This window comes from Gracilinanus agilis, chromosome 1 (genome assembly GCF_016433145.1).
Source record: "Gracilinanus agilis isolate LMUSP501 chromosome 1, AgileGrace, whole genome shotgun sequence".
NCBI classification, from domain to species: domain Eukaryota; kingdom Metazoa; phylum Chordata; class Mammalia; order Didelphimorphia; family Didelphidae; genus Gracilinanus; species Gracilinanus agilis.
The window spans coordinates 713,729,175-713,754,575 of NC_058130.1; the positions used below are offsets into that span (position 1 = coordinate 713,729,175).

At 40.5% G+C, this 25,401-nt stretch overlaps 1 protein-coding gene across 1 annotated transcript in view; it reads right to left on the reverse strand.

Moving 5' to 3' along the window:
* The window catches only part of LOC123232121 (long-chain-fatty-acid--CoA ligase ACSBG2-like), a 50,016-nt gene extending 26,297 nt beyond the window's left edge, over window positions 1–23,719 (reverse strand). The window contains exons 1-7 of the mRNA XM_044658479.1: window positions 23,661–23,719; window positions 21,936–22,165; window positions 16,203–16,291; window positions 13,405–13,525; window positions 4,656–4,736; window positions 4,003–4,152; window positions 2,634–2,810 (exon numbers count right to left, since the gene is read on the reverse strand). Coding sequence (XP_044514414.1) covers window positions 2,634–2,810; window positions 4,003–4,152; window positions 4,656–4,736; window positions 13,405–13,525; window positions 16,203–16,291; window positions 21,936–22,115 — 798 coding nt within the window. The 5' untranslated portion in view covers window positions 22,116–22,165; window positions 23,661–23,719. The remainder of the gene's footprint in view (window positions 1–2,633; window positions 2,811–4,002; window positions 4,153–4,655; window positions 4,737–13,404; window positions 13,526–16,202; window positions 16,292–21,935; window positions 22,166–23,660) is intronic.
* Between the last annotated feature and the right edge of the window lie 1,682 nt (window positions 23,720–25,401).

Consider the following 25,401-nt stretch of genomic DNA (forward strand, 5'->3'; position numbering starts at 1 on the left):
TGTTGCAATATTTCCCATAGTATCTAGTCTTTTGACTCTGAATTTAGAAAAAAAAAATTTTAGCCTTTTTGTCTTAATCTGTTTAGAAAAATTCCTGGGCCTTTTTGCCCTATCTGAATGAGGTTTCTGCTCTAGCTGCTACTGCTGTGGAGTTCAGTAGCTATGGAACAAGACTATTACTGTAAGGAGCTGTTCTGACTATCGTTTAATGGACAATTCAAATAATGAAATGATCCCCAAAACATAAAAAAAAAGAATTTGAGACATAACTTCCTTCAATTTTATTGTAGAAAGCAACCAAGCTAGAGAAGGGTTAAATAAGAAACCAATGCAAGGCACTAGTAATTTTTGCAAGGCAATAGTACCAATAATAAATATATTTATAATAATTATTATTTTTTGTTTTTTAAAAAATTATTATTGTTTGAAATAATGAAGGACTGAATTAGTATATTTGATTAATATTGCATTGAATTAGTTTGGCTTAATTTAGTTTTGTTCAATTTTATTTTTTAAAAGACATATAGGAAATATGTTTTGCATGATATTACATGTACAACCCAGATCTAATCTCCTGCCAGTACCAGGAGTGGGAAGGGAAGGGAGGAAGGGAAATAAGTTTAATCATATAACTTGGGAAAACTTGTGTGGAAACTTGTTATAATATGTAATTGGTAAAAAAAATAAAATTAAATAAGACAAATAAATGCAAAAAAAAGCAGGAGAGGAGTTCAAGTACATGAAGCTGAAGAAAAGAGAGAAAGGAAATAGGAAGATCTTTTCCAATGAAGTAGTTTTCATCTTTATCTTTTAATGAGAACTTTTTAGAAGAGATTTTACTTGGTATCTTGAGAAAACCTAAGGTAGGACTGAGTTTTCACAAGTGAAGAATAACAAACTGGTATTAATAGTGAGAGTATATGTAATTTAATAAGAAAAGGTATGGAATCAGTGATTTGTATATTTATTTAACCATAGGAAATTAAACCATTTGCTTTAGAGAGAAATAAACAATAACTTAGGGAAGCAGCTTTTCTCTAGTTCATTAAATAATTAATATTTATTGAACTTTATATGGGGGCTCAAACTAATTAATAAGAGGTTATGATTTTATTAGCAAAAATGAAAATACCAAAAAACACACCTCTGGATTTCTCTAGAGCTCTGAATAAGGTTTTTTTTTTACCCTTACCTTCTCTCTTGGAACCAATACTATGTATTGGTTCCAAGGTAGAAGAGTGGTAAGGGTGGGCAATGGGGGTTAAGTGACTTGCCCAGGGTCACACAACTGGGAAGTGTCTGAGGCCAGATTTGAACCTAGGACCCTCCCGTCTCTAGGCCTGGCTCTCAATCCACTGAGCTACCCAGCTGTCCCCTCTGAATAAGCTTTTAACAATAAATAAATCAAGTGTTAGGTTAGGGTGTGATTTCCAAGTATGCTTTGGTTGATCCCGTCCTACTCATTCATTTACTCTCATTTGAACCTCACAAGAATTTTTGAGATAGGAACTATGGGTATTATCATTAAACACCATTTTACAGTAGAGGTAACTGAGGCTGAGAAAGTTTAAAGTCTTTCCCAGTGTCATATAGATAATAAATATTAGAAGTGAGATTTGAACCCAGTTCCTTTCTGATTCCAAGTCTAGCACTTGGGATAATAAATAGAGCATCCAACTTGAATCAGGAAGAATCTGAGTTCAAATCCTATACCAGATATGTGTATGTATCACATAACATATATATCATCTAATCATAATACATATAATATATCCCATATATATCATATATCACACACACATATATATATGTTATATGATCCTAAGCAAATCATTTCATTCCATCATGAGTCAGTTTCCTCATCTATAAAAATAAGGAGGGAGGAAGTTAGGTCACTCAGTAGATTGAGAGCCAGGTGTAAAGAAGGGAAGTCCTGGGTTCAAATATAGGATAAGATAAATGTATATCAAATCTGACCTTACCACACATTTGTCTTGGAACCAATACACAGCATTGATTCTAAGGTGGAAGGTAAGGATTAAAAAATAAAATAGTATTCATTAAAATTAAAGTAATTTTAAAATTGGAAAAAATGTTATGGTGAAAAAAGTAAAAATACAAGAAAAATGATTGTGACATAGTAGAAAGAGAGCCAGTCTTCAGTCAGGAAATTCTGGGTTCAAATCTCATCTCTTAACAAATACTGGTTATTGACTATGCAAATCTGCCCCAGAGGGTAATTGTGAGCCTCAAACATAAGGATACCTTATGAAAAGTTTTCTGCAAACCTTACAGCACTATACAAATGCTATTGTAGTTGTGGTCACTGCTGTTGCTACACCATGCTGCCTATTCTATTCCGGGAGCTGGGGATACAAAGGCAATAACAAACAATCAGAAATGAGAGCCATTATTAAGAGAACTGAAAAACTGAACTGAAATGAAAAACTGAAAAAGCTAGCCAAGGTGAGGGGCAAGGGAATGTTCTCTCAGGATTTAGGTCTTCCAGACTGAAAATGACTCCCGTGAGAGTGAGCATCAGGATGGTTGCATTAGCCACCCATGCCCATCAGTTACAAAGCCTCATGTTTTTCCTTGACCCCACACTGAAAAGGCCCTCTGGACTCCCTTACCTTGAGTGCATCTGGCTGGGCAAAGTATGTGATTCCACCGATCTTCATGGGTAACCAAAGGTCCATCATCTGGGCAGCAATATGACTAAGGGGGAGGTAGCTCACCACAATCTCTTGCTGGTCTGGGGGTGATTTCAGCAACAAGCTACCTGTTGCTGTTGTCGATGACCATGTGATCTGAAACACAAATTACTTCTGGTAGTCCAGGGATAGCAACTCCTGCCCCTTCTCTTCCTTAAAGGCATCCTTAGTGTGGTTTCTTTCACTAACTGAAAGTCAGAATGACCTCCTCCATCTCTTTATCCCCTGCACAGTGCCCAGCACAAGGCAGGAGGTTTGGCAGATGTTGGATGAATCAAAACAAACCAGAGTAAGAGTCTGATGAATATTTGTTAAATCAATCATCAGCATTTAGATCAGCTCAGAAACTGAAGCATAATACTTTTGGGTAACAAAGCCTCAACCATAGCAATCACACAAGGAAGGGAAAGGAAGTGGTCTTAACTGCATTGAACCATGGAGTAAGCTGAGGCTTAGATCTACCAACGGTCTCACAATAGGTACCCAAATAAATTTTACACTGAGAAGTCCAGACACAGTGTGTGGCACTGAAAATAGGGGAAAGGCCTTTTTTTTTTTTTTTGAGAAGGTTTGGACCAAAACTAAATTGAAGCTGAGTGGCAGAGAAAAAAGCACCAGACCCGTGGCCCTAAGAATTAACCCCTGGCCTCTAGGGTGAATAAAGTCTTGCCTTCAATCAGCACTATTGAAAACACCTCCTATAACTCAAATATCTTCTGGGGAAGAAGAGGGAGTAACAGCAGACAGTGGTTGTTAAAGTAACAAATCAGGTTTAGTCCCCAGCCAATAAAACATGGTTCTCTACCACTCAACAGTGTCCTTCAAGGCCCCCAAAGACATGTTTCTGCATTAGCATGTGTAATTTCAGAAACTGAGGGCTGAAAAGAATCCTCTCTACAATATTCTTTTGTTGTTGCTGTTGTTATTGTTGTTAATTTATTTTTAAACCCTTACCTTCCATCTTAGAATCAATACTGTGTACTGGTTCCAAGAGTAGTTCCAAGAACCAATGAGGGTTAAGTAGCTTGCCCAGGGTCACACAGCTAGGAGAAGTGAATGAGACCAGATTTGAACCCAATCTCTGGCTTGGCTCTCAATCCACTGAGCCACCTATTTTTCCCCCTACAGCATCCTTGATAAAAGATCTCTGCTTGGCCACCTCCAAAGATGGAAGCTCACCAACTTCAGAGGCAAACTATTCCACAGGGGTCTGGTATATACCAGGAGGGCTGGCACGTCCTGGCGTCACCTTCTATCAAACTGACATGGGGAAGAGAAAGACACTCACGTTGTCATGACTGAGCATCACCCCCTTAGGATTTCCAGTGGTCCCTGAGGTGTAGATCAGTGTACAGCACTGGTTGGGCTTCTGGTTACCAATGACTTCCTCCAGCTTCCCGTCAACCACACCCTGCCCAATGGCTAAGAATTCTTCCCACTAGACCAGGAAAGAGGGGAGGGCACACAAAAAATATAGGTTATCAAGGGGAATCAATGTTATCCTTGGCTCTAAAAAACTGAGAAAAGGTATACAAATTGGACTCGCCAAGGACACTGAGGCACGTGGTCCCCTGGGCTTCCTAGAATTCATTTTTGACTTCCAGCTCAAAACATGCCTCAATCTCTACCACCTGTCAGACTCAGACAAATTATCTGTAGCCCACAAAGCCCAGGAGCCCTTCTTAACCAAGATCCCAAGCTGGGGTGTCCCTGAAGGGCCTGTCAGTGTGTGCCAACTCCTTTCCAAAGTCCTAGAGCCATCTCTAGCCTTCCTCAAAGCCCAGCGCCAAAGGGATCAGAGGACTACACAGACCAGCCAAATTCAAGGACCTTACTAGGGTGCGCTGACCAGCAACATTCAAAGATCTTTAATATTACTCCCCCACTGTCCCCCAGGGTCCTTGCCCACCTTCTTGTCCCTTCCATGAAGCTCATACTTACGGAATAAAGGTATGGATACTTCTCTGTGATGTGCCCTCTGTATTGGATAATTGCTTTCAGATAAGGTAACTGATCCTTAACCTAAAAAAGAATTTGATTGGCTCCCAATATCAAAGTCAGAGAGGATCACAGGACCTAGAGCCAGGAGAAATGCTGGAGATCATCTCATCCACCCCCAACCCCCCTTCACATTTTTATAGAGGGGAGCCCAAGGCCAAGAAATGAGATGAGGCTGGTAGGAAAGCAGACCAGAAGTCACTTAGTCCAACCTATACTTAACACCCAAGTCAACTGGCCTCTTTTTTTTTTAAGCCTTTACTTTCTGTCTTAGAATCAATACTGAGCATTGGTTCCAAGGCAGAAGAGCAGTAAGGGCTAGGCAGTGAGGTTAAGTGATTTGCCCAAGGTCCCAGAACTAGGAAATGTCTGAGGTCAGATTTGAACTTAGGAACTCCCATCTCCAGGACTAACTCTCTATTCATTGAGCCACCTAGCTGCTCCTAACCAATATTTTCCTGACAGGGAACTCATTACCTGCCTTTGCTGCAGATTTTAGTTTCTAGAAAGTCTTCCTTAAACTGAGATAGCATCTGCCATCTCTCCCCCTACCACCAACTTCACTGGTCCTAATTCTCTACATAAGCCACTAAAGACCAAGTCTTTTCTCTTTGCCTCCTGATGCCACTTCATATAACTGAAGGCAATGATCATGTTCTCCCACTGCTACCTCCAAATCCTCACTTTTCCAAGTTCAACAGTCTATGCTGAACCCAGCCCATCCCACCTTCAGGATGCCAAAGGCCACAAAGGCCAATGACTTCTCAGCTGGCCTTTAGATATTCTTCTCAGGCAGCCCCAGCAGATAGAATTCAGGGGCTCGATAAACATTGGTGGGAAATATGATGAGTAAAGCTCTGACCCAGCAAAACTCCCCTCTGTTTCAAGTGAGGAAATGTTTCCTCCCTCCTTGTCCCACTGTCTATCCATAAATAATTATAAAGAGCCTACTCTATGCTGGCACACTGAGTGCTAGCAACTCAAAGACAACAATAAAATAGTCCCTTCTTTCAAGTAACTTACAGATACACTATGCTATTCCACTCCAAACCACTCCAGTAATTTTACCAAGAAAACCCCAAAATGGGTCACAGTTGAACATGACTGAAATGACTCAGCAACACGATCTGCAAGTTGAGGAGCCAGGTAGTACAGTGGTTTGAGCACTGGGCTGTAAATCAAGAAGTCTCATCTTCATGAGTTCAAATCCAGCCTCAAACATTTACTAGCTATATGACCCTTGGCAAATCACGTAATCCTGTTTGCCTCTGTTTCCTCACCTATAAAATGAACTGGAGAATGACATGGGAAATTACTCCAAAATCTCTGTCAAAAAAAAAAAAACCCAAAAGCAATCATGAAGAATCAGACATGACTGAAACAACTCAACAACACCACCTTCAAGCAATTTACAGCTACCCTATGCTACCAGTTAAATATATCAAGGACACAGCAAGTCAAGTGAATTTCATAGTGATCAGGGAAATATCCAAATCCTAGCAATGGGCCTTCCACAGGGCACCATATTTGTTGAATTGCAACAAAATTCCTTGTTTTCTGGGAGAGGGGGGCCCTTAAGTGTTTGTGGTAGTTTCTTTTATCTCCTCAACCTCTGGTCAGAGCACAAAGCTCACACCAGATGAGAACTAGAGATCTCCTTGTGGAATGAAACAAGGTCTGGACTTGAGAATCACAAGACCTAGGTTTGAATTCCATTTCTACCACTAACTAGGCTCTGTGACTGGTACACATTAGCAGGTCTCTTGGTTTCCTCATTTACAAAATGGAAGGATTAGACCAGGTGGCCTTTAAGGACCCTCCCACCTCGAAGCTCATAAGTTGCTGCAATCCTGTGGGGGTCGTATTGGATTGCGGGCAGAGCATCCTAAACTGGTCAAGAATCAGGATACCCTTTTGTCATGGCAAGAGCAATATGGAGATATGTATCATATGAAAATATTGATACAACTGGTAGGAAACTATTTACCATCTTGGGAGGAAAGGAGAATCTGAATTGTAAAATGTTGGAAAACAATTGTCAAAAATTGTTTCTACGTGTAATTGAAAAATGTTAAAAATTTTTAAATGGTGTATATATATATATATATACGTATATATATATATATATATATATATATATATATGAAAAATCAGGACACTTTCTGCATGGCTGTATAAACCTAGATGGATGAGCTTGAAGCCATTCCAGGCCAAGGCAATGGTAGTCTTAATATAAAAGACTTAGTCTAAAAGAAGCCTACCAGAGGGCCACAAAAAGGACACACGGGAAAGAGTAGTTACCTACCCAGAAAGGACTAAGAAGAGAATTTTATGATTGATCCTGGAGTAAAGAAGGAGTCAAAGGAGTTTTTTTTTTAATAGAAGAGTATGAGCTGCCCATGGTCACAGAGTTAGTAAGGGTCAGTGTCAGTGTAGAAACTGAAACCCAGGACTAACTCCTGACTCTAGTTCAACCCTCTATCCCCCGAGTCTTAACAGCTTCTCCATCCAGCTTACACACTGCTCTGGCTAGAAGTAGCACATATCTTCCTCTGGGGTACTATTTCTGAATTTGTTATCACTAGCAACACTTTAAGCCCAGAGTTGGACACAGCCTCAAAGGTCACCCAATCCTAGCCAAAGATGAACAGAAACTCTTCCCTCTTTCCCTCCAGTATGAACTGTACTCTGATGACCCCAAGAAACATGCTGATATCAGAGTTGGGAAACAGACAGGCAGAGCTAGAGAAGATGATGTCAGAACAGAGAAGGTCAGGGGTAGGAGGGACCAGTGATCATACATTCATAGATCTAGGGCAGAAGGAACCTTAGATGCCATCCAGCCTGACCCTCTAAGGCCTTGGGGAAGAAGAGTGACTTTTCCCAAGTCTTACACAGTGCATAAATGGCAGAGCCTAGAGTCAAACGCAATGTCTCTAATTTCAAAAGAATATGGAACATCAGAGCATGGGGAGGTGAAAGGAGAAGGAAGGGTTTCAGGACTGTTTCAAGCAACTCAGTGAAGGAAATGAAATTAGGAATGAAGGTGAGACCTGCTGAAGAACACGTAGCAGGTCAAGATAGCTAAATCCCACAGTGACTAGCAGAGTAGACATTTATTAAATAATTATTGTTTGACTGAGTGAGCCAAGCTTGGCAATGACCACATGAACCACAAAAATGGTGACCAAATTAGGATCCAAGTTAGGATAAGATAACTTGCTGCTCCAAGAAGAAAAGGATGGACAGTGGAGAGAAGGCAAAACCACAGAGTCCTTAATTTGCTTCAGTTTTCTTTTCTGAGAAAGAATGCTCCCAGATCTGGGAAGGAAAGAAAGAAATGGTTAACAAATAGCTGAATTACAAGGTCGGTAAGAAGAGAGCTGCCATTGATGAATCTGGTGAACAACACATCTCAGAATACTGAAAGGACTAGGAGATCCTATTGCTGAGCACATCAGTGATAGCTAAAAAAACCTTAGCAAACAGAAAAATGTAGCACAGAACCAAAGGACAAAAAATCTACCCTGTTTTTCATAAAAAGAGAACAGAATCTTCAAACTCTGGCCTAGTGAGATGGGCTTCAATTCTAAGCAAAATCCTCAAATGTAGTATTAAGGAATGATTTATAAAGAAAAGCTCAAGTTTCTATAGCAGTTCAGGAGCTGCAAAATACCTTCTTTACAACAAACCTCATGAGGTTTAAGGTAGTATAAGTATTCTTTTTTTTTTTTTTTTAAACCCTTGTACTTTGGTGTATTGTCTCATAGGTGGAAGATTGGTAAGGGTGGGCAATGGGGGTCAAGTGACTTGCCCAGGGTCACACAGCTGGGAAGTGGCTGAGGCCGGGTTTGAACCTAGGACCTCCTGTCTCTAGGCCTGACTCTCACTCCACTAAGCTACCCAGCTGCCCCCTTAATCTCATTTTATAGATGAGAAAATTGAAGACCTGAGAGGCCAAATGACTTGTCTGGAAACTGAAAGATCTTCCAACTTCAAGTCCAGTATTCTAGCCACCACTCCAAACTGCCTCCAACTGGGAATCAGTGAAAGCCAACATGGCTTCATCCAGCAAAATTCATGCCAGACTAACATCGTTTCAATTTTCAACAGGATTACCAGACTGGTAGATCAGAAGAAAGTCATGGAGAGAATACAGAGTTCAAAATTAAAAGGAGAAAATGTCTTAAAAATTGTTTTTATATTGTAATTGAGGGAAAAATAAAATAGATTTGAAAAGCAGAAGAATGCTCTGGAGAGAATAGGATTTCAGTAAAACATTTTGACAAGAAATCTCCATTGGCTTCATCTTGCCTCTAGGATAAAACAGAAACTTCTTGGCTTGGCATATAAAGTCCTTCAAAATCTGTTTCCAACCTCTGTTTCCAGGCTGACTGCCCATGACTCTCCTTTGCACACCACAGACTCTAGCCAAAGTGCTTGCTATTGCTTACCCGTGAAATTCTCTAACTCTCATCAGTTTATTCTAGTATAGATCTCCTATACGCCTGTTTACTTGTGCTCCCATCTCCTCCATTAGAATGGGAGTTCCCTCAGGGCAAGGACTATTTCTGCCTTCCTTGGCATTGCTAGGGCTTGGCACAGTGCCTGACGCATAACAGGTAGGCTTTTAGATAGACAGGCTCATTTTGTATTTACTTATTGATTTATTTTCCCTGAGGGAGGGTGAACTCTTTTTTTTTTTTAAACCCTTAACTTCAGGGTATTGTCTCATAGGTGGAAGAGTGGTAAGGGTGGGCAATGGGGGTCAAGTGACTTGCCCAGGGTCACACAGCTGGGAAGTGGCTGAGGCCGGGTTTTGAACCTAGGACCTCCCATCTCTAGGCCTGACTCTCACTCCACTGAGCTACCCAGCTGCCCCCGAGGGTGAACTCTTGATGGCACTGGTTTCACTTTCATCTTGATAACAGTCCAGGCCCTGGCATAATACTTGTGCTCATCGAATTCTTGCTAAATTGAAAGTGTTTTCTTTATGGACAAGATGGAGTGATGTGGCTTAGATAATGACAGAATTAGTGGGAATCAGAACTATGTAAGGGACCAGATGCAGAGCATGGTCATTAAGAGGCTCAATGTCAAGGTAGAGGAAAGCCCCTGAGGGAACTCTTCAGGGATATACATTTTTGGTCCCACGTTCTTCAACAAGTTTTATCTATCACATAGGGAGAATTGGAAAAGGGCTGCTAATTTAATCTGTAGATAACAAGCATCTGGGAGCTGGGTAACAGGGCAAGATCTAAAATGAAAAGGACTAGACACAATGGGTCAAATTTAATAAAGTCACACTTAGGGACGAAAAGCCTAATCCTTAGGTTCAGAGAATCAATTATAGGAGTAGAGAATGGAGGAAGTGGGTTCAACAAGGGGTCATAGCAGAAGGATCTAGGTGTGATCATAGACTACAATCTCAAAATGAGTCAGGAGGGAAATATAAAAGCCAAAAAAGCTCACGTGATTCTAGGGGGCCCTGAGAGAGGTTCAATGTCCAGAATGAAAATTATTAATTCAACTCTGCTTGCTGTTTAATCATTTTTTAGTCATGTCCAACTCTTCATGATCTCATTTGGGGTTTTCTTGGTAACAACACTGAAGTGCCTCCTCCAGCTCATTTTATAGATGAGGAAAAACTGAGGTAAATAGGAATAAGTGACTTGCTCAGGGTCATATAGCTAGTAAATAAGGTCAGTTTAAACTCAGGTCCTCCTGACTCCAGGCCTGGCACTCTATCCACTGTACCATGTAGCTAGCTGCTCCACTAATCTGCAGCTTCACACTAACCTCAAAAATTGCCCTGGTTAGGTCACGCATTTGGAGTATTGTGCTCAAGTCTAGGTCCCGCATTTTTGGAAAGCCAAACAAGCAGGAATACATGAAGGATTAGGAAAACTAGGATTGTAAGAGGCCTAAAGAAGAGACTATAGGAAGCCTGAGTTGATGGAACTGATGACATCTGGTCTGGAGAAGAGAAAGGGGGAAACATGATTGCTACCTTCCAGTACCTGAGGGGTTGCCATGTGGAAGAGGAGAGGGGTTGGATTTATTCTACTTGGTCCTAGAGGACAGAATCAGGGGCAGTGAGTAAAAAGTTGTAGGCTTGATGGAAAGAAAATCTCCCTAACAAAAAAGCCAGATTCCAAAAATAGAATGGGTTGTCTTAAGAGATCTTTTCAAGCAGAGACTACATGACCACTGGTTGCTAATGTTGTGGAAGGGAATCTTATTCAAGTTTAGGTTGGATTATATGGGCTGGGCTCCCTTCCAGCTCTGAGACTCCAGAATTCTACATCAGTGTGACAGGTGCCCACAAAATCTAAAACCATCAGATTGTATGTACCAAACAGATGCAAAGTGTCCAGAGCATGGGAGCACTGAGTTTCGCTAAATTCCACCCTAATGTCAATACATAAGAACTATACTAACAGTTCGGAGCTGGGGTGGAAGGTATCCTCCTAGTTGGACTGTATCCAAAGTAAGATGGATAAGAATGGCAAATGGACTTCCAATCATGCATATGAGACCTAGGTGGAGAGCTAGAAATGGGGTCTCTGGGATGAAATACAAACTCTTCTTTGGCATTTTTAAAAAATCTTTACCTTCTGTCTTAGAAGAGCAATAAGGGCTAGGCAATCAGGGTTAAGTGACTTGCCCAGGGTCACACAACTAGAAAGTGTCAGAGACCAGTATTGAACCCAGGACCTCCTGTCTCTAGGCCCTACACTCTATACACTGGAAAAGTAGGCTGCGGACATATAGGACAGGGCTTTAAATACCGAACAGGAGGGGCATCTACATATCACACCAAAACAAAACAAAACCCTCTATAAGAGGGGAAATGGGTTATGGTTGGACTGGATATTAATATTTAAAGGTGTGGTCGCCAAGGAACTGAATAAATACCAATTCCTAAAATGATTTTAGTAATTTATTTACAAAATATAGGAGAGAGTGGAAGGAGAGATGAAGAGGGTAGAGTAAGAGATCTAATTTAACGAACTAGATTTGTATTCAAGCCTGGGCTTTATTCCAGCAGGGTTTCATAGGCCCAGCCAGAGAGCCTAAAAGTCAATTAACAAGGGGTTTAGTTACAAGAGCTTCTCCTAATCAAAGGCCCCTCTGGAGGCTAAGGTAGTCAGCCTTCTTCACTCACCATATATAGTTCTAAGGGAAAGATTTAAGAACAGTCTCACCAAGGTCTCAGGGTCCCGGGTCCAGAGCTCCTCCACGTCCAAGTCATGAACAAGAGAGAACTGAACTCATTGTACTTTCTTTTAAAGGGGCTTCTTTTGCATCACTTCCCGTGCCTTCCTCTTAGTTTATGTGTCCAATCACAACAGATGCTTTTCTTAGGATTGCCCAGAAGGCAGTCAGTAAATTTTGATGTCACTCACTCTAGCACACATGGGTCACAGACCTCCCATCTTGTGACTTAAGTGGGGATGTTCTTACCTTTGGTGATTAGATTAAGGACGGGCAAGGCAAGTTTAATTTCATTATCACACACCTCTCCTCTGTCAAGCTTCCCTCTTACTGTCAAGGGACACCATCATCTTTCCAAGTTCACAACTTTGATGTCTTCTTCCACTCTTCACTCTCAATGACATCAGATGCCAAGCCTTGTCTCTCTTATTAGACTCTTTAGCTTTGCTCACACAGCAGTAACTACCCCAATTCTGGCACAACTTTCCTCTCTTCTTGAAGACTGCAATAGGATCCTAACTCCCCTGACTCCTGTCTCTCCTACATATCTGCTAAAGTGATTTTCCTAAAGGATAGATCTGATGTCACCCCCTATTCAAACTCCAGTGACTAATAATAATAATAATCTTAATAACAATAATAATATCTGGGATCAGACACACAAACTCCTGTTTGGCATTTCCCTTGCCCTATATCTCCCCCATCCAAAAAAAAAATAGCTTGTATTTACTTTGTACATATGTGTCTATGTTATTTCTCTGATACATTGTAAGGTCCTTGAGGGTAGAATCTGTTTCATTTTTTGTTTGTGTATCATCAGAATCTAATACCTAATAGGTACTTAATAAATGCCACATGATTGGCTGATCCTATAGACGGGATAGTCTTGTTCTGCTCCTGGTTGGGCAAGTTTTGCCCTGGAGCCCCTTGCAGCTCTGAGGTCCTAGGACATTATACAGTAGCAATAACATCAGATAAAGCTCATTCTGCATTGATCCCAATCATGGGAGTCAGATTAGGCTACTTTAAATCTCTCTTTCTATCTTTCACCTATCCAAATAATTCTAATAAACTTTATTAATTTAAGACCAGTCTCATAATTTTAATTCTTACAGAATTTTGGCCTTCCCACTGTACCATGGGAATAATAATCCTCCATCATTCTTCCTTTCTCTTCTATGGTTGCTATGAGGAGAGGACTTAACTAGAAGTTAGAAAAATTTGAGACAGTGTTGTTGGGAGGAACCAAAGATGCCTAACAAATAGGGAGTGACTTCAAGTCATACAGAATAAATAGTTGAACCAAGACTCACTCTTTGATCTCCTGTATGCCAACCCTTTTTATGATACCCCACCCACTGACACTGTGCTCCCATTTGAGAGAGGTCAGAAACTCAGAGACTCCCCCAAAGATTGTTGGTGAGACTGATTAACTGAGTGCTATGGCAGATAAAGAAGCAAGACCTCTGGTTACCTGAAAGATCTTCTGCAACTGGAAATTATTCTCCACCACCAAAACGTTGGCTTTACAGTGGTTAAGAACGTACAGACAAGCTTCAGCAGAATTGGTAGTATAGATACCAACAGCAAGTCCCCTGGGGGGAAAACACAAAAAGGACCTCACTGTGATGAAAGTCTGATACGTGGCCACTATCTCTGCATACCCTGACATCAGTTTATTTGCTACTATCTTGAATTTGAGCATCTTGACCCCCAACAACAAAAACCCAGTTGTGTGGCCCACTGCCTGCTAATTGTATTAAAACTTGCCCAAATGAAGGGGGAAGGAGAAAGAAATCTTATCTAAGTGGGCAAAGACAGGAACAAACCATTTTTTAAAAATACACACTAACAATTACCTGGATTCAAATTTTGCCTCTTACTACTTATGTGACCTTGGGCAAGTCATTTATTTCTCTGGGCTTCAGTTTTCCTATCTGTAAAGTAGACTTGATGGTCTTTTGGCTCAAGCCCAATAAACCTATGAAACTAAAACTGTAAAATGCTCAAAATTTGCTAATGGAGAAATCAAAGTGTAAAACACTGGCAAAGATGGAAAGATTTGGTGTTGGCAGGGCTGTGGAAAAAATGCTTGGTAGTTCCCAGGTGATGGTGCTACAAATAGTTCCAATTGTTTTGGAAAACAATGTGAAATTCTCAATGAAAAATAAGATTTTTCATAACTTCCAACTCAATGATCTCATTAGTAATGAACTCCATGGAGTTTACTGACAAGGGAAAAAAAACCCTGATATGGTCAGATCAACACTACCTCATACCAAATGTTTACAGAATGACTGAATGAGCAAAGAATATAAGGGATTGTTACCCTACTAAATTAAAAAAAAAAATGGAAAGATTTACATAAATAATCATCTAAATATATATATATAAAGTTTGTATCAGAGACTACTTAGAATGAATGGGCAACAAATGAATATTAAGAAAAGCACACAACTTCCTTTCAACAGTCTTACTGTAAGACTATGTGCCAATCACTCTTTAAATTGTTTTACTTAACAGTTTTAAGGGACTGTGACTTTGTCAGGTTATGTACATGTTGTCATAATAAAATGTTGTAATAATTTTTTTTGTAAAGCACTATCACTACAGGATTATTTATGGCAATTTTATATTTAATAGAAGAAAATGAAATTGTGTGTGTGAAAGCCTGGGTATTAGATGAGTAAAATATGGTCTAGCTACGTAGAGAATCTGGTTGGAGACCAATTTAATAGAACAAATACAAAAATGAGTATGCTTTGTAGAGTCAAACATTTAATTGCTAGAAAGAAACCTATAAGTTTTATTATCAAATCTCCCCTCTCTTCTTCCAAAAAGAGTTATCTGCTCAAAAATCTTCAGTCATGCTATTTGTGACTATTTAAAAAAAAAAAAACAACAGAACATAACCTAACTGTCCAAGAACAGGGCATGGTGTACCAACATTAATGAAAAGGAATATCATAATACAATATAAAGAAGTATGGAATTTTAAAAACACTGCAAAGTGGGAGGGAGGGGGAAAGCACAAAATTCAGATGGACTTTAGAAGGAATGACTAAAATGCCCCAAGCTTTTACATATTGAAATTAATTTAAATTTAAATTTAATTTAAAAAAATTTAAACTCTTACTTTCTGTATTAGAATTAATAAACCAAGGCAGAAGAATGGCAAATGTTAGGCAGTGGAGGTTAAGTGACTTGCCCAGGGTTACACAGCCAGAAAATATCCAAGACTGGATTTGAGCCCAGGACCTCCATCTGGCTTTCAATTCAATGAATCACTTAGCTACCCTTTAAAATTAAATTTAAAATTAATTTTATAAAATCACTACCAAGCACATTTATTTAATCATGTTTTTAAGTGAACAAATTAATTAAAATCCCCCTATAGGCTATGCTACAGCAGGACACCAGAACAGTGACCAGAATAGATCTCTCTACAGGGACAAGGAATAACAGAAGGGTGGGGAGGTAGGAATCAGAAAAGATGGGGGCTTGGGTATACCACACCAATTCCCATCAGTCAGGATGGCTTAGAAAGACTTGTTACTTAACATGACAGCAGTCCTCAAGGAAGTTTAGTGATAAGCTGAGGAAAGACTAAGCCATCTTTTCAAAGGGACTTCCAGGCGATCAAACGTAATCAACTTTGCTACTAGTAGCCATGCAATGATCCAGGACAACCATGGGGGGACTTATGAGAAACAATACTATCCACATGAAGAGAAAGAACTGTGGGAGTAGACACGCAGAAGAAAAGCATATGATTTATCAGTTGCTTATATGGGTATAGGATTTGGGGTTTTGGTTTTAAAAGATTACTCTATTACAAAAATGAATAATGTAGAAATAGGTATCAAGTGATAACACACGTATAACCCAGTAGAATTACTTGTCAGCTCCAGGAAGGGGGAGAGAAGAGGGGAGGGAGAGAAAATGAATCATGGAATCATGGAAAAAATTTTAAATTAAAAAAAATTAAAAATTAAATATTAAAAACAAAAGGGGCTTCCAGGGAGTTCAGGAAGCAGAAAAGTGCAGCCCAGACAACTGAATGTAGACCACCAAATAACTAAAATTTGCCCTTTTTCAAATGGAGCAGAAATTAGAACCGGGACCTCACACTTGGAAACTGGTTTGCTGCTGTTAAAAGAAAGCATTGAACACCAAATACCAGGACTTGCCCACAGGATCTAGTCCTCACAACTCTCTGCCACACCAACAAGGTAGGATGATGTTCCTGAGATGTGTGCTAAGCACCCTTACCCAGCAAAAATGGCAGCAACAGCAGAAATGAGCCACTCGGCAGCATTAAATCCCAGGATCCCAACACCATGGAAGCGCTCGAGGCCAAGCTGGAGAAACACAGACACAATGATCTTAAATCATGCGGTCCATCTACTGCAAAGGAAGGAAATATTTTCAAAAGTCAAATGAAGCAAGAGCTCTACAGATCTCTGCTTCCACTGTCTCTACCCCTCCATCCTGATCTATGGAATTTAACTAGTGATTGCTCCTTTCAGGGGGCTTTTGTCCCATGAAATTGCCTAGTCATTCAACTATTAAGTACCTAGACCAGTGATGGGCAAACTTTTTAAAGAGGGGGCCAAAGGAAAGGAAATGCTCATCTGTCAGTCTGTTTCTAAGGCAACTCTTTCGAAGTTTCATTGTATCATATCCTACTCATTGTATTTGTCAGTCTAGGAATAATGTCAGGCAGCTGGATAAACCATTTCAGGGGGCCGCATCTGGCCTGTGGGCCGTAGTTTGCCCATCACTGACATAGACAATACAAGGCCTTGGACTCTGTGCAGGGAAAACTAGATAAAGGGAATAGGGTTTGGTAAATGGTAATGTGTGTCCTGTTCCTTTACCATTTTCAGGTCAGAATTCTCCAATTGCTTTTCTTTTTTAATTATTTTGTTACATTAAAATTCCAGCTATCTCCCTCCCCTTCTTATACTAGAGAAAGCATCATTTGACAAAAAAAAAATATAGAGAGGTATAAATAAAACTATGGCTTGCTTGTTTCTATTTATTAGTTGTTCCCTGCAAAGAGACAGACACAAGTTATTCTTCAAATAATATTTCCATTGCTGTATACAGTAGTCTCTTGGTTCTCCTCATTTCACTCTTTATAATTTCATGTGTGTCTTTCTATTTTGTTTTTTTTAATTGACCTGTTCCAAGGGACTCATGATGAAAAATGCTGTCCACAACCAAAAAAAGGAGCTGTTGGAGTCTGAATGCAGATCAAAGCATGCCGTCTTCCACTTTATTTCCTTCATGAGTTTTTTCTAGTATGTGCAAGATGTGTCTTCTTCCACAGCATGAGGAATATGGAAATAGGGATTGCATGACAGCAACACTATAACCTGATTATATCAGACTATTTACCACGTTGGGGAGGGGGAAAGGGAAAGAGAGAATCACAAAATGTCAGATAACAATTGTTAAAAATTGTTTCTATATGTAATTGAAAAAAATCAAAAGGTTAAAATTTTCAATTTAAATGAAGTTAAATTAAATTTAATCTGCTTGTCATTTCTTATGGCACAGTAATATTCCATCATGATCATATGCCACAACTTATTTAGTCATTCCTCATCCAACTGCTTTTTAATTATGATAGTAAGAAAATCACAAGTAGCACTTCTATGGTACTTTAAGGTTTATAAACTACTTCCCAGTTCATGAAAGTTAGGTATTAATAATACAGGCATAGCCATTGGCACTGCTTAAGCAGGGAATCACGAACTACAAAACCCTCTGGCCCACTAAACTTTACCATCTGTCCTGCCACTGGCGCTGCTGCTATCAAGCCTGCCTGTGTACTCTGAGGATCTCTGAGCCTTGCCACTCAGCCTGTAGCAGAAGTCTTTCTACATATACCGTCTCCCCTGGTAGAACAAACAAGAAGCACTTTTAGATCAGGGACTACCTCAATCTGGGACTGCCTCAATCTTCAAAGCCTGTACCCAGGCACTCGACATGAGGCTTGACACACACTACATGTTGAATCAATGTTTTTTCACTCATTTGTTCAAAGAGCAGAGCCTGGTCTAGTGAGTCTAAGCTCTGGTCTCTCTCCTACATATTGTAAAGTTGAAAAGACTTAAGGAATTATGGGTATGGTGAAAGGGAGTTTGGGTAATGTAGTTTACAAGGGTACAAGGAGAATGTAAAGTTGAAAGACCTTGTACCCTTGTAAACTACATTACCCAAACTCCTTTTCACCATACCCATAATTCCCTAAGCCTTTTCCTATTGGTCGTTGGTTTTCGCAGGCTGTATTGAAATGGGAGTTTTGGTGTGGTCTGGGGTCTTTCCGCATTGGAGGCAGTGGTGAAGGGTGAGTTGGGACTCTTTCCCTGCGTTTTAATAAATCCTTATAAATATCATACTTTGGAGGCATTGACTATTAATTTTAAAACTTACAATATTCAGCTATTCCTTTTAAATATTTGGCACAGGACAGCTAGGTGGCTTAGTGGACAGAGTGACAACCTGAAGTCTGGAGGACCTGGGTTCACCTGTGGCCTCAGACACTTCCTGTCTGACCATGAGCAAGTTACTTAACCCCAATTGTCTATCCCCTACATCTCTTCTACCTTGGAGCTGACATTTAGTATTTATTGATACTAAGGCAGAAAGTAAGAGTTATTTTTTTTAAATACTTAGCACTTAAGGGGAGGTTAGAGGGGTTTGGGGAGAGGGGAAGAACATGAAACATGTAAATATGGGGAAATAGTCCAAATTAAAATGAAAAAAAAAATTAAAATACTTAGCACTTTAACAAAAACAAAGATACTAGTCATCTAAACCACTGACCTAGTTAGGAATTCCCATTGCCCTTACCTCCATCCCAGTCCCATTGCTCTACTCACTAGACATGCCAGATTCCTGAATTGGGGACTTGAAAGAGACCCTTAGAGAACTTCTTGTCCAAATCCCCAACTTCTTAGATGAACCAACTAAAGCTCATTAAGATTCACCAACCTTCCTTTAGCTAAACAGGTAGGATAAAGAATTGTCCCTTCCAAAAATGTGACCCTAACATGAGATATAACCCTTTAGGAAGGCAAAAACTAGGGCAAAAGCCAACAGGACAGTATATTTACTAAGAAGAGTCTGACCCATTCATTTTACAAATGAAATAAACTGAGCCTCAGGAAAGAAGCAGCTTGCAAATGATCACACTGGGAATTCACGGAAGTCAGAATCAGCACCCAAGTCTCCCAACATCCACCCAGGGTACTTTCCCAATACAGTTTGGCTGCCTCATTCCTGTGCCATCTCTAGGCAGATCCAACTTTGGGAAAGGAGGAAAGTAGAGCAGAACTTGTGCTATTTATTCTCAGCGTGGGCCTTCTCCAAATAATTCCCAGGGACTCCTGCCATTCTCTTCTGTAGCTTGGAGTCTGGGGCTGGAAGGATGGCCCAAAGATAGTGAGGAACAGCAGAAAGGGGGTGGATATGGAGTCATAAGGGACTGGTTTGAATCCAAGTTCTGCCACTTGCTTCCTATGGGATCTTGAGAAAGTCACCTCCCCTCTGTGGGCCTCAACTTTCCATTTATAAAAAGAGGACACTGGACTGGAAGATCCCAGGGTCCTATCTAGTCTATGATGCAGTAGTGGAAGGGGCTGTTTTCCATCTTATCATGGATACAGGTCAAAGTTACCCAGACAGGGGCAGCTGGGTGTCTCGATAGGCCTAGAGATGGGAGGTCCTTGGTTCCAATGTGGTCTCAGACACTTCTTAGCTGTGTGAGCTGGTCAAGTCACTTAACCCCCATTGTCTAGCCTTTGCTGTTCTTCTGGCTTAGTACTGACTTTGTACATAGTATTGATTCTAAGACAGAAAGTAAGAGTTTAAAAAAAGAAACCCACTATCCAGACAGCTTAGCACCAGGTGCTGAGGCAACCCCAAAGCCCTAATGTGTTGGAGAAGTTTCCAGGCTGAGAAACATCTTATTCTCAGAGATCATGTTACAAAAACAAAAGTTTTAACACGAGGTTGGGATTGTCAATCTTTGCTCAGAGAAACCCTGCTCTATGATTCATTTGTTTTAGAAACCTGGGTTTTCAAGTGTGATCCCATTGCAGGAACAGAGGAGCCAAGGTAAAGGGGTGTTTGACAAAAGCATCCTTGGAAAATCCTTAGATCTGAAAAATGCAATGGAAAAATTCTCATCTGATCGGCTCTGGAGGCCTAAAATCACAAACTTCCAGAGTAAGGATTATCCTATCACATAGCAGATGGCTAGATTCAGAATGAGGAATACATGGGTTTGCATCCTACCTCTGACACCAGCTCATCCACATCATATTTCACCTGAGTCTTAGCTTCTTAGGCCATAAAAGGGAAAGACTAGCACCTGTGTTACCTGTTGCATTAGGTGGTTACCAGGTTCTCCTGCAATAATCTACTTAAAGTGCAAACTATAAAGCAACCAGTGAACAAAGGCCAGCTTTTTTTAGCTTGCTATCATCTCCATTTCCTGATCTGGACTGTGAGACTAGAGAAAGCAGAATGGAGGAGTCAGGGGAGATCCCAGTTGCATGCCTGGCTCTAAAAATGACCAATTGTGGAGCCCTGGGCCCACCAACTGCTTAGCCGTCCTGTCACGGTTATCTGCCTCATTTGTAGGATGGAGACACCAATGCCCATGTTGCCTCTCTCACAATCCATTTTGGTTGTTCAGTTGTTTCAGTTGCATCCCATTCTTCATGGCCCCAAATGGGTCTTGGCAAAGATTCTAGAGAGGTTTGTCATTTCTTTCTACAGTTCATTTTGCAGATGAGGAAAATAAGGCAAACAGGGTTAAGTGACTTGTCTGGAGTCACACAGCTAGTGTTTGAGGCCACATCTCAATTTGGGTCTTCTCGACTCCAGGCCTGGCACTCTATCCATTGTACATCTGTCTAATTTATATCTTTAAGATTAAAGAGTTATACACTGTGGTACAATGGAACATAATGGACTTCTCTACTAGCAGCAATACAATGATCCAGAACAATGCTGAGGGACTTATGAGAAAGAATGCTATTCACATTCAGAGGAAGAACTGTGGGAGCAGAAACAGAAGAAAAACAACTGCTTGAACACATGGGTTGATGGGGATATTATTGGGATGTAGACGCTAAACAGTCACCCTAGTGCAACTATCAATAATATGGAAATAGGTCTTGATCAATGATACATGTAAAACCTAGTGGAATTGCGTGTCAGCTACGGGGGGTGGAGGGGAAGTTCTAGGGAGAGGGAAAGAACATGAATCATGTAACCATGGGGAAATATTCTAAATTAAAAAAAGGAAAAGAAAAAATAAAATAAAAAGATTAAAGTTTATAAAAGAGGAACATTTCAGATTCTTTGATTTGACTTGGGGCCTTTTTTCTCATTTTATTGATTATATTTATTGAAATCATTATTTCATGGTGCAGGTACTCCTTCCACGATGGAAAGCTCTCTCCTGTACATCTTTGTTTTCTTTTGCTTTTTTTTATTTTTTGAGGCAAACAGGGTTAAGTGATAGCCAGTAAGCATCTGAAACCAGATCTGAACTCAGGAAGATGAGCCTTCCTGACTTCAGGCCCTCCACTATCTAAAGTACCACCTAGCTGTCCATCCTGCGTGTATCTTTGTAACCTGCCTTTCTGAGTTTCTATGGCTAAAAAAATCCTTACCCTGAAGCCAACATGGTGAGGAGACTCTCCGAACTCTTAGGAGAAACTCCTTGGAAGATAGACATGCAGCTTCTCTCTGGGCCCATACAGAGTCAGTGGCAAACTGAAGATTTTGTTTTTGTTTTGTTTTCAAAGATAAAGCAGGCAACATTATGGATTCTGGCAGCACAGGATTTCAAAGTTAAGAGGGAAGGATCTCAGCAGCCATCTAAACCAGCCTAATACAACCAATGAGTGATCTTCTTGCCTAGAGATCAGTTCTTAACTCACTTTTACCAAAATTTAAAGGAAGAAAACACTGGCTTACCCTGATAAAAGATTTGGCAGCCTTCCGACATAACTCATAATACTCTTTGTAAGTTGTCATTTGCCATTTATTATCCTTTTTTGTTCCAAGGGCCATGTAGTTGCCATATTTGGTGACGGCATCCATCATATATTTATGAATGGTCATTGGACGCTCACTCCCTGAGCCAATGTTCTCCATCCTTAGTCGAACTTCTCCATCACGATTCACAGTCCAGAGATTAAGAGATTCTGAAAAGGTCAATCAAAGGGATCCACCACGAACCATTGCCCATGGAATCAAAGGGTAACCCAATGAGAAGAGACTCTAAAGGGCAGCTAGGGTGACCTGTACATGACAGTAGCCTAAAGAAACCTGGGCAGCTACCGGAGGATTCATCAACTCAGGTTTTCTAAAAGGAACTTAGAGAAGTCGAAAAGAAGGAATGATAGGCCTTATTAGGCCTAAGTCCCCTTTTCCCCTTCTTCCCATATCAGCCCCCTGCTTCCCTGCACTTATTAAAGCTACTTTTACTTCTTATTTTTTTTACTTATTTTACTTTTACTTATTTTATTTACTACTATCTATACCATTTACTATTATTACTTCCCATGCTTTGACCTGACAAATTCATGATGAATTGATAATCTGAACTATATACTTGAACTATATACTATCTGTACCATGTGAAGAACTATACAGTCATGGGAACCAACTGCCTCCCCTCTGAAACAACCAATGAGATTAATCTACCGGAGGATTCATCAACTCCTGCACCCTTAACTTTCCCAAACTCATAAAAACCTATGTCTCCCCTTTTGCCTTTGCTGCACCTGATAAACTTTGCCAAATTGCCCTACTCTAGTCTAGTATTACCTCTTGTGTCAGACCCCCATCAGCCAGGACTGATAAGGAAGACCGTGTGGGATAGGAACAAAATAAGGGATATGATCCTAGGAGAATGGTGTCAAGGGCACAAGCCCAGAATGAAAAGAGGAATGCAATGAATGTTATAGATATCAAAAAAGGGGGCTTTTTAAAAGCTATGCTGGTCTTTTCTGCAGACCTTTCCTGGTCCCTTCAGCTGTTAGTACTTTCCCCACCCCCGCTGAGATTATAGGCCCAGCATTCTATCCACTACACCACCTACCTGCAGAGTTCAATTTGGGGTACTGCCCTTTTGAGGACCAGAGTGGTTGAGAGGGTTAGCGAAGGATCAGTTGAAGGAACTGGGGATTGTTAGCCAAATGAAGGAGAGAGACAGAGGGAGAACAAAAATATTGTGGTCATCTTCAAATATGTGAAAAGCTATCAAGTGGAAAAGGGTAGTCTTATTTTGCCTGGCCTCAGAAGACAGAAAACTAGTAGTAATGAGGGAAAGTTGCCAAGAGGCAAATAAAGGAAAAACCTAGAATAAACTACCTCAGGAAATAATGAGCTCCCCATCACTAGAAGTTTTCAAGCAGAGGCTGAATACCTACAGTTTAGGAACACTGTAGAAGGGATTCCTATATAGGTCAGGTTAGACCAGATGACCCAACTAAGTCCTCTTTCAACTATTAAACTATTTGACTGCTGCCAAGTGGTCATCTGATATCAGCTTGAAGACCTCCAGGGATGAAAAGCTTTCCACCTTCTGAGTGATGAGCTCACTCATGGAAACCTCCCTCAATTCCTCAGAATATCAAGCAAACAAAGCTGGAGCCAGCCTCAAACCCCTCCTTGTTCTACCAGCATTTTACCTACCAGTCCCCGCAATACCAGGAATTTCTGAATCAGATGTACTTTCTTTTAAGAAATTATTGGCACCCTTCCTGAAAGGCAAAGATTGAAATTAAGGACTGTTCTAGATCTTTGCTTCTTCCCCCAAACCTCCCCCAGTATTCTCCCTTCCATAGATCCTCTGAGCTGAGTGGATAAGTGATCCATCTTCTCCCCTCCTCATCTCACAAGCCTCTTACATTGTCTATAATCTCCTACTTCTACTTGCCAAGGCCAACTTCCTCTATAAACATATGTGAACCCAAGCCCTCCCCCCCCCATCCTTATCCCCTCCTCCTCACTAATATTCACTCTGTAACCTTCAGTCTCTATATACTGGCTACTTCTCTACTACTTCCAAACACATCCATATCTCCCTTATCCTTAAGAAACCTTCATATGATCCTATCACTGAACTATTATTCCTAGATCTCTCCTCCTCTTCTGGGGTAAACTTTAGGAGAAAGTCAGTAGGGGTCCCTACTTCCTCTCCTCTTCCTCTCTTCTAAAACCTCTGCAATCTGGCTTCCAACCTTACCATTCAACTGAAACTCTCCAGAGATCTCTTAATTGTCAAATCTAATGTGAAGAGCCTTTCTCAATCCTTTTCCTTCTTGACCTCTCTGCAGCACTGGACACTGCTGAAAGATAACCTTCTCCTCTTGGATACTCCCTTCCCTTAGTTATCATGACATAGTATTCTCTCTTTTCCCTCCTCCTACCTGTCTGCCATCTTGCTTGGTTCTTTGGGCAACCAGTGAGTCTTGGGTCTGAAAAAGAAATTGCTCTGATTAGTTTTTAATCATTTATATACACTGTAAGTGATACCTTTATAATAGCTTGATGAATGGTAACTTGTAATTTATAATAAGAGACAGCCCCAGTCATTAGCAGACTGAATAACTGTATGTGAGAGAATAATCAAGAAATAATCATAAAGTGTGTTGTATTAGTAATTAAAGTAAGATTAATTCTCTGTGTGCTTTTGACCCTGAACTCTCAAGAGTTTTGTCACAGGCACTGGGGAGCTCACCCTGTGGTTTGGTGACCATCTGGTACCCAAAAGGGGAAATACCCACAGTGGCCCCCTTGAGAAGTACTGGCTCCAAACCTGATCATCTTAACACTGTGTTGGCTTATACTTATGTGACCTCTAGAACTTGGGGTCTCAGACCATAATGGGGGGCATCTGCAGACCTCTGACTTGTGTGATTTTTTTTTCATATTCCCACAAGAAAAGTCAAACTTTGCTCAGGAGATTTGTTCCCAGACTTTTTTTCTATAGGCTCTCTTCTTTCATTTCTTACATTCCCTCCAGGAATGAGGAGAACTCTCACCAGTTCAAGTATCATCTCTATGCAGCATATTCCCAGATGTCTATATTCAATCCTCTCTCCTAAGCTCAAGGTCAGCATCACCAACTTCCTTTGAGACATTTTGACCAAGATGTCCACCCCATAGGATCTTCAAGTCCAACAAGTCCACAATAGAATTCATCCCCTCACCTTTCCTTACAACCCTTTCCCACAAAAACAAAGCAAAACCCTTTCCTCCTCTGCCAAACTTCCCTCTTAATGTCAGGGGCACTATCATCTTTCCAAACTCACAATTCTGATGTCATCCTCAACTCTTCACTCTCAGTGATATCAGCTGCCACTCTTGTCCTCTTCTAGAGGTTCATTAACATACCTCTTATCAGACTCCTTAGCTTTGTTTCCACAGCAGT